The sequence below is a fragment of the Mauremys reevesii genome, linkage group 7 (genome assembly GCF_016161935.1).
Source record: "Mauremys reevesii isolate NIE-2019 linkage group 7, ASM1616193v1, whole genome shotgun sequence".
NCBI lineage: Eukaryota > Metazoa > Chordata > Testudines > Geoemydidae > Mauremys > Mauremys reevesii.
The window spans coordinates 15016858-15026409 of record NC_052629.1 but is presented as its reverse complement, the minus strand read 5'-3'; the positions used below and the strand labels follow the sequence as shown (position 1 = coordinate 15026409).

At 44.2% G+C, this 9552-nt stretch overlaps 1 protein-coding gene across 2 annotated transcripts; it reads right to left on the bottom strand.

Moving 5' to 3' along the window:
- Window positions 1–2136: 2136 nt before the first annotated feature.
- Window positions 2137–9310, bottom strand: EMX2 (empty spiracles homeobox 2). 2 transcript variants are annotated; one of them, XM_039481272.1, is made up of 3 exons: window positions 8720–9310; window positions 6321–6505; window positions 2137–3322 (listed from the first exon to the last, which is right to left on the bottom strand). In XM_039481272.1, exons 1-3 carry the CDS (start codon window positions 9108–9110, stop codon window positions 3155–3157), a joined length of 744 nt encoding a protein of 247 aa, XP_039337206.1. In that variant the 5' UTR covers window positions 9111–9310; the 3' UTR covers window positions 2137–3154. The 2 variants fall into 2 exon arrangements, with proteins under 2 accessions (XP_039337206.1, XP_039337207.1); XM_039481273.1 differs by lacking the exon at window positions 6321–6505 and having other exon boundaries at window positions 3219–3322.
- Window positions 9311–9552: the final 242 nt, after the last annotated feature.

Below are 9552 nucleotides of genomic sequence, written 5' to 3'. Positions count from 1 at the left end.
CAATAGATATTATTTGTCTCTACAGACTTTGGCACCCCGATATGGAATTCAAGTTTTTTTTCCCCCCTAACGATCAGGGCTAAACACAGGACAAATGTTTCACTTGAACCGATCTGGGAAACCGTAACAAAAGTCCTCTAGAGTTTCTGTTTCGCCAACACGATCCCCTTCCCTGAGCCATTTAATATAAAATATATTTTTAAAAGCCCGCTCGGATAGCATCTCACAAATATTTATATTTCAGCGTTGCTTGGCACCCAGCGTCCACATTAGACTCGCTAATCCCGCCACTTTAAATAGATGAATTAATAAAGCAAATGAGGGTCTAATAAGCTGACTGTCCTGCCTTTTGAGGCAGGGGGAGAGAGACTAGAAAGTGCGCCAAATTTGTTTGCAGTGGATCAAGGCTAGCCGCCTTTGCTTCACTTTCTTTATCTTAATTCCGACTTGAAAAGATATAATTATCTAGTTTGAACAGAGCTGCTATCAAATCCTTCTTTAGGCAGGGAAGGGAAAAGCTGGAGTGGATTGCAGTGTTCTGAGCCGCTCGGTGCTGCCTGAGATAGTGAGTAATGAAGTTGTGGAGTCCTGAGATACAAAGGGCATTAACCTCATTAGCATGAAACCTTTTCTTCTAACCATTGTGGGACCCTTTCAGACTCCTAATCCCCCCTATTTTCAAAGCTTGGTTTGTAATAAAGCTTTTAGGGTTTTTTTTTCAAAGCTAATGGCATTCTCTGAAGATTTTATTGCTGTTACGCTACATAGGACGCTTAATTTTTTTCTCTCTCTCTTTCCTTGCGGTGGAAAAAAAAAGTATATAGCTCCTGCAGAAATAAGCCTTTTATCAAGATGGGAAACAATTTATAGAAAGGCCCAAATCTGCTGTTTAACTGCGATCTGGCCCATTTGCATGGGTTTGAAGTAGAACTCAAGCAAAGTTGGGCGAATTTGAGGTGACGAATGCGCCCGGATTCATTTCAGGATCCGCACAACCAGCTGTTTAGGGGGGGAACGTAGCGAGAAGTTTACTTGGGGACTAGCGCCCCTAAATAATGATCTTGGGTTAGAGATAGGGAACTGCATTGCGACATGCATCTCACCCTGTCTGGGCCTCTGATATTTGAATGGAAAGTCACCATTATTGAATAAAGAGCAGCGGTGTTTAAAAAATAATAAGATCGGACTTTAAAAAAAAACCAATGACATAGTACCCTATAGTGCCAACACGTGCCTGGAATGTCTAATCTTAAATTTTCAAGGCAAGATGTTTAACAAAGCTCGTATTTTCGCGATGCATTGTAACTTCGCCTTATCACAGTGTAAAGGGTAGTCAGATTGTCCTAAATTATGTCCAACTAGCCCCCCTGGACCCACGGATTAAGAGATTAAAGGAGACCACTGGGCAATGCCTCCTCTTTCCCCTTCATATTCCTGGTATGATAATTGCCTAAACTGATTTGCACTTTCACAAAAGCTTGCAGGATTCTTTGTAGCTCGAACAGAGCAGACGAGGTTTCTCTATCAATGGAAATAAAACTGATTAATGCAGTCTATCAGGCTAAGGAACAAATGAAGCATGAAAAAACAACTGTGTACCCCCAGAAAACCAGCTAGTTTCCTCAAGGATTGGTTGCAACTCCCCCTCCCCCATGCGTCCCCCAACACACACACTTTAATGTTCCAGTTTTTTTAACGTTTTCCCCAGAATCGGTCCCCGCGACAAACATACGACCCGCCAAATGGTCGCTACATACATCTCTCGTGTCCTATTTTCAAAATAAAATAAAAAAAACTAACTTTAAAAAAAAACAGAAATCCCGCAAAAATAAATAAATAATAATAATAGCGGATTCTCCTATGTTGGCTGCAATTGGCTGAATTATTTATCTATTGCCCTTTCTGTATTAGAAAAAAAAGTGGCTCTGATCTCTGGGTTATTTTGTTTTAACGTTCTATTTATAAGCGACTGAATTAATGAATAAAAGGCCAGTCAGTGCACCCTGGTGCCGAAATTGACATAAATGTTTAGGGTGTGAAGTCACTACAATAATAAAAAATAAAAAGGGGAACGAATTTGCAAGGTTTTCAAGGTTTAAAAAACGTGGAAAAATATTGCTTAAAAATGTAGGGCATATGGATAAATCTTTATTGACAAAATATTGACAATGACATACTTCTTGGAAGTATATAGTGTGTTAGAATTCTAACAAATTAAACACGAAACACAAAAATATTTACATTCTGGTATAGAAGACATTAAGGAAACATTTGTCACTTTTTTTAGTAGCTCTATAATCTTGGAATATTATAAGCTCAGTGCTTGAAACTTGCCTCCAATAAAGATGGCCATTCAGAATCCATCCTTTATACAAAGTCCTTTACATGGCTACTGCCAGGTTTGGAAGTTTTGTCAATTGGGGACCCTATCATCATTGGACTTAAACAAAAAATTAAGCTTCATAATGGGACTATTATATTTTAAATGATATTTTTTTTCCTGCAGCAAAAGTCAAAACCATCCCCACCCCATCCCACCGTGTTGTCCATTTGGGAGGAACACTATGGTTACTGCTACTTCATTTAGCTTTCACAATCACTTTGACGCCAGAAGTTATCATAAAATGTTTACAGACGGCACATTTCTCGTAATATAAAATTAAAAAGCACACGGAACCTGTCTCAAAGGGAAAACAAATGACACTCCATTTCTGTCTTTAGGAACTTGGTTTTGCCCACGCGGCTTTTACACATGCAATTCAAGTTTCTGAAACAGGCGTGGTTCTGGGCTGTGTACGGAATTCTCTTTTAAAGACGGGACAACCCGGGAAGTGCAATATTGTCCTGTTAGGGGTTTGTTTTGTTTTTGTTTTCTCTCGTTATTTTGTTTTTAAAAGTGGACTGCGAGAAACGGAATACCTGTCAATCATCTTGTCTCGGTGGTTTGGCTTGGATTGACAGATCCCCCCTTTGCCAGACTGGTGCCAGCAGTGCCACATTTTTTGGATCTTTCGCTCGTTCGCTCTCAGCTGCTTCCTAGACGAGAATTGCATTTTGATGAAGCCTTTATGTATCTTCCCTGCAACGCCACTGTCTTGTGTGTGATCCTTTTAACACTTTTTGTTTGGTTGGCTGAAAGTCCAAGTGCCAGTTTTTAATCGTCTGAAGTGACGTCTATTTCTTCTGGGCTGGCTTGTTTCGTGGCAATTCTCCACCGGTTAATGTGATGAGTCCCTTTTTTCTTCTGTTGTGAGTCTGAACCTTCCTCTTCCAACTTTTGTCGCTTGAACTTTGTCCTTCTGTTCTGAAACCATACTTTTACCTGCAGGTGGGAAACAAAGTTGGGGGTTACTTGGCTGGTTTCACTTTAACACACCAGAAAATCGGTGAGGTCATTACTCTGGTTCCCTTTGAAGATTTCTGCCCCCCTTAAGGAATGTTGTATGGGGGGGGATCTAGGTCTATTTTCTTAAGGGGTTGAAGAAATCTACTTGGAAGGGGGTCCGGAACTCCGCGTCTACGTATGTGTGTGTGTATATATAAACAGCGTACGTGGGTATACATAGAGACAGACACTCGCGGTGTGGGTGCAAACAGTTTGCCTGTGTCTATATAGGGTGATATATAAAGAGAAAGTGTGTACGTCTATACACCCACACCCACAATGCATGGCTACATCCACCTATATAGACCCCCACATAGATACACTCTCTCTAAACGCACATACGCTCTGTATAATACACAAGACTTTTCCATACACCGCATTACATATGAAGTATCTTTGGGAAAACAGCTACTAAATTCTACAACCAATTGCACATAATCTTTCAAAAGAACCAACCGCTCCGGTCATAATACAAACACATCATCAGAACTTCTAGTTTTACACGCCCCCAGTTTAACTGTGGAGTCGTTATTCAACATCTGGGACGTGCAATGCCTTTATTCAATGTAGGCCCCTTTTAGGAACAGAGTCTTGGATCGATCGGTTCAATCGCATTTTGGAGGGGTGGGGGTGAACGTGTACTGCAGCATCGACTGTTCTTTAACATCCTGGCCCGGCTGAACCTTGGAATAACTATTCTGAACAGTGAAACTGTTCAAACTCCCTTTAAAATGCTATTAATTACAAAAAAGAGATGGCGATCCTTTTAAAATCCCACTAGGGCCTTTGCTTTCCCAGGGGAGCAGGATTCTAACATTATAGAGGCGTCTCCTTGAGAACATTTCTCTTCCCCCCACTTTCCACCCTCCGCCAAAAAAAAAAAAAGGCTAGCAAACGTTATAAACCCGACGCATTTGACACAGCGGTTGTGGTGCCAGAGGCGCCCAGAAGCGATCGTATTAAAGTGAACTCTTCAAGTGCCGCAAAAAACCGCCTCTCTGAAATTTGTTCCGAGTGGAATAAATCTGACTTAAATGTACGCCAGATTACTTCAGTCATTTAATTACAGATAGTATTGATCCAGAAGTTTATCTCGAGAGCTGGCCACACTCCTTGGAGCGGCCAAAGGTAAACACGGGTGGTTATTTTTTTTAAAAGCAGTTCAGACTCTGGTTCTGTCTGAAAGTGCCTGATAAAGGCCCCAGAAATGGGGCGGGGGAGAAGAGGGAGAGAACTGGAGCATTTTAATAAGCTGGTTTAACCCGCTTCGCTGGCTCTTCAGAACCCAGCCACTACCATGCCAGGCACACATCTCTGCTGCATTTTCATATTCTCCAAAAGTCTCCCATTAAAAAGCTGAGCGGGGAACAAGGGGTGAGTTTAATTTGCTTTTAGTTTGCTAATTGAAGGGGAGGACGGTTCATTTCTGCCTGCTGATCTCCAAAGGGGAGCTCGTTTGTAGGGAACGAGGGGTTTGACATCTGGACAAAAGACCCCAACCAGCTTCGGAATCAAGCAGGACAAAGACCACCTTAAATACAGCTTTCCAGTGGAAATAAGCCTGTGACCGGCCCCTTGTTCGGAGAACCTCATAAAAGTGGCGATCCCTTTTTATTGTTTTGTTAGGAAGACATTTTAAAACAAAAGCTCCAACCTCTTTATTGCTTCCCCCCGAAAAGAAAAAAAAAGTGTTACAACTTAATCCGCACAGAGAGCGTTACTGTTTACTGGGAACTTTGAACTAGGCTGCGACTGGAGATGAGGTTTTTTTCTCCCTTAAATACAGTGCCACGTACTGTAGCAGAGACAATCCCCTCCGAAATTCCTCACTGTGAGTCTCCCGGACACCCCCCTCCCCCCCAAAACCCCCACAAACTCTCCTATGGCACTAAGAAAACCGCGTGAAACATAAGAGACCTGAGCAGCAGAGTTCAGAAGAAACTAAAAATCTACATCTAAATAACCCATCTGGCTTTAAACACACGCCTTAGACAGTTCACATGCATCCTAAATACGAAATGGCTCATCCACACCATAAACTCTTACGGCTGGATCGTTAAGAAGCCTCTGAAGTAGAATTAGCCTCGCATATGCTTCAAGAAACCAATATGATCTGTCTTGACAATTCTCAAACAATGCAATTATTCCAATCTGTTTCCTTCCAACATCTTTGATGCAAGCCCAAATCGTTCAGACTGACTGCAACAATCTGTCTGTGGTGTCATCGGAGGCACTGCTCGCTTTGCACACATACAACGTAAGACAGAGTTGTAATTGTCACTTGAAATATACAGATCAGCTAAACAAAATATATCCCACGTTAAAATTCTGGACCTCAGCCAGCCGACACAGAGATATAATTAAAGTCATTTCGGTTAGTAAGATGTCTGTGCTTAATTTTTATCTTTATATCTCCGCTAGTTACATATCACAGTTTTGCAGGAGCTTTATACAGGGATATAGTGTTACTCAAATTGGCACGAAAAACCCGCAAAATTGACCAAGAAGTTGTCCTTTGAAAATGCAAATCGAGATTTTTAATATTAACACTGATGTAGTAATTCATTTATCATCTTGATGTATTATAGACACAGCGATCATTTAGAACTGAATGATCACAGATAACCCACAAGGAAAAAATGAACCACGGTTTACTTCGGACATTATTCATAATCATAATTGTGACCCCTATAATTTTTAACTAAAATGAGTTGTTGTTTGAATAAATAGGACGTAGTTTATATAAACCAGGCAGTGGAAAGCCATACTGAGCTCGACATACCCCTCCACCCTATTTATATTAGAGACGAATCCCTGCGTTTGCAGAAACGTTGTATATCTTTTACCCTGCACCTTGCAGTTTGCCAGCGTGTTTTTTAGTTACAGGATTAGACCTAATATTCCGGCCCCAGCAACTTCCTGTCTGGGTCCTTACCTGAGTTTCCGTGAGGCTGAGACTGTGTGCCAATTGTTTCCTTTCTGCGCCTACTACATAGTGATTCTTTTCAAAGGCATGCTCCAGTCTCAGCAACTGGGACGGCGAGAAAGCTGTACGGATCCGTTTGGGTTTCCTGGCCAGTGCATTGTGCAAGAGGAAGCTCTCTGGGCTGGTTTCATTCCCTGGACAGCAGGGCAAAACAGAGATTAGCAACACACCTTTCCACAAACACACTCCATTCCTATCATTGAGCCCTAGCGTTACCTTCTCACTATTATCCGGCGGGGGAAATTCTTACTCTTCTTTTTTTAAACTCCTTCTTTATATACTGTTTTCCCTACCACGCAGAAAAAGGGCGAGACTCCAGATCAGCACGAGAAATTAACCAATACAATAAAATCCACCTTTATGGGTGTATTAAAAACTAATGGATGGAGAGACCACCGCTGTCATAGCTGTGTTATTTATCGTAGTAGCAGTTAGGAGGAATTCACAACTGGGTGTAGATTAAACCGATGGTTCTATTTTAAACCTAATAAGAATGGCGATTATTCACAATTCGACCTGTCCACTTCTTCCGATATGATATATTCCGCAGATGCGCAGGGGAGTGTGTGGTGATCTCTGTGCAGAACTCGGCTGTTGAGAGACAGCTCCATATTCCTCAGATCTGACCCTGGTTGACCCTCCAAAAACTACATTCCAGAGTTTTTTGTTTATCCCCCCCCCCTTTTTTTTTTTAAACGGTACAGTATCTTTTAAATAGTTACACGCCGTTTATAAGCCGGCACTACAGCAGGATGGAACTACAGCATACGTGAAAAGCTAATGCCAGCGAGAGGCTGGTTACCCTGAAATCTCTATGTACCAACCCCTTGCGATTGCAGCATCAGGACTAACACATTTTCATAAAAATAAACACACAAACAAACTTTAGGGAGCCTAAATCTGAATACGCGTTTTGCGGGCGTGAAGGGCTGGTCTGTTGGTTTGTTTCCCTAGGACGGATCGCCATTTTCGACTAATTGGAATCGTTTCTTGCAAGGTTACAAAACCAACGAAGAACCAGCTAGGTCCTTTTCAGTTTTCTTTAAAGATCGCCCCATTAGGAGGTTGTGATTTAAACCAGCCTGTGGCATAACACTGGGACATTTCCGCCCGCTCTTTACCAATCTGCTGATAACTGGGACAAATAATTTGGTCAGCGAAACCTGTAATTTTGTTCTGAGAGGCTATAATCCGTTTTGAACCACGTCTCCCTTTCTTCAGAAAGGCTCTCGCTCTCTGCGGAGGGACATCAAGGGTTGCATTTTGCAGTCTAAAAAAACCCAGACCGCTGCTTTCAGAATAAATAAGATTTTTTTAAAAAACGGCTTGAACTCGTGAACGTCAAAACACACACACAAGTGGATGGGACATCGTAGAAAAGAAACCTGATCTTTCTTTGCGGGAAAACAAAGCTGTTAGCAAAGGGTTAAATTAACTGGGGCAAGGGGGGATTTGTTTATTGATTGTGTGCCATAAGCGTATTTCCCCTCAACTGGTTATTAGTCATTTGACAACTCTAAGGAACTCTGTGTGAAATTCACTCCCTCCCCCCAAAGAAAAAATGTGCTCGCTCTTTCTCACCCGCGTTCGTTTTCTTTTAAGACAATATCAGCTCACTTTGTTTTATCGTTGTTGTTATTATTATTTTGTTACTATAAACAATAGGAAGTCAGGGAATTTATATATATATAAACGGAAACTCTTCCCAGCGCCGGCTCTGCCTTGGCGGAGCTCATCTGGCTTGTCAAGGGAGAAATATAACGAAAATACAACGAGGTCTATTCCTTGTCTAAAACGACGTTTGATGTTCCCCGCAGCCCTGCTTGGCTGGATGTTTCTGGCAGGCCAAGATCCAGAGCGGGGTTGCCACTGAACCGACGAGCCCTTTGAAAACTGGCGACAGTTTTTAGCGGTGATTTAAAAAAAAACCCACAACTTTTATGACTGATCTTTAAACCACTTTAAAACAACTGCTAACCCCCCCCCCCCGCCCCAGCCTGCTCCCCTCCCCCAGCCCAGCACACGCCGCTTCCGCTGACAGCTTCTCCACTTCGATAGCGGGGCAAAGAAAAACGAGAAAACAAGACAAACTTCCCTAACCACAGCCAAACCTGCGCCCAGTTTGAGGACTTCAGCAGAGCTCTGATCCTGTCTCCCCTCCTTCGCCTTTTAAAAGGCGTCCTCCGTTCCCCACACCGCAGACCATAGACTGGGGTTTCCAGCCGTCAATTTCACCCCCACGCTTTCCAGATCCCCCGCTCCTGCCCCACCAGGCCAGGGTGTGGGGACAGGATCGATCCGGCGCGCATCCGGCGCGCGGCTGGCAAAGGAAGAGAAGTGACACGTACCTTGGAACCGGTGGCCCAGATATCGGTATCTGTGTATTAGCCAGGGGTAGAAAGTGGAAGGGTCCCTTTGCTGCGAGGCAAACAGCGGGTGCGGGGAGTGAGAGGAAGGCAGTGGGTGGGCGGCCAAGGCGTGGGGAGGTGGGACGGGGTGCACCGGCACGGCCGGGTTAGGCGGGTGGGAGACGGCCTCTGCAAAGACCAAGTCCGGGTTGGAGTAGACCCCTCTGCCGGCGGAGTGGAAGCCGTTGAGGAAAGGATTCATCGGGCTGGAGTTGGCATAGCTGAGCGCCGCCGGCCGGATAGGGTCCTCGGAGCGAGACGCGGGCAAGGGGCTGTCTTTGGCCACCAGCGACTCGATGGTGAAGCACCGCTTGGGCGTGGGCTGGAACATGCTGCGGCGGCTGGAGTCTGTCTGTCTCTGGTGCGCGAGAAGCGGGCTCCGCAGCCCCCCAAGTCCGCCCGGAGCCGGGGAAGTTTGCAGCGGGGAGTGACTTCAGGAGGGCTAGATACACACATAAATAGACAGGGGCTGGCGGAGAGGAGGCGGCGGCGGCAAGCGGCACCCAAAAGGGAGAGAGAGCGACACACACACACACACACACACACACACACCAAAAAAGTTGCCGGGAGAAGTTTCCCTCCTGCGGAAGGCGGCTACTCTAAGTCCAAAGACAATCCATGGATGTGATCGGTCCCTTCACAAGTTGTGCAAACGATTTGTTAGTTCATGAGCCTAATTAGTGCTGGGATCACATAAACAGCTTCCTCTGAAGCCTGGTAAATGGCTTGATGATTGGTCGCTATTACTCGCCTGGAGGTTGAAAGGGGGAGAC

Coding starts and splice junctions, on each gene's coding strand:
- EMX2 (XM_039481272.1), bottom strand. CDS start 9,110: ATGTTCCAGCCCACGCCCAAGCGGTGCTTCACCATCGAGTCGCTGGTG. Junction 6,506..8,719: donor TCTGGGCCACCGGTTCCAAG/GTACGTGTCACT, acceptor CCTGCTGTCCAG/GGAATGAAACCAGCCCAGAG. Junction 3,323..6,320: donor TCAGCCTCACGGAAACTCAG/GTAAGGACCCAG, acceptor TCCCACCTGCAG/GTAAAAGTATGGTTTCAGAA.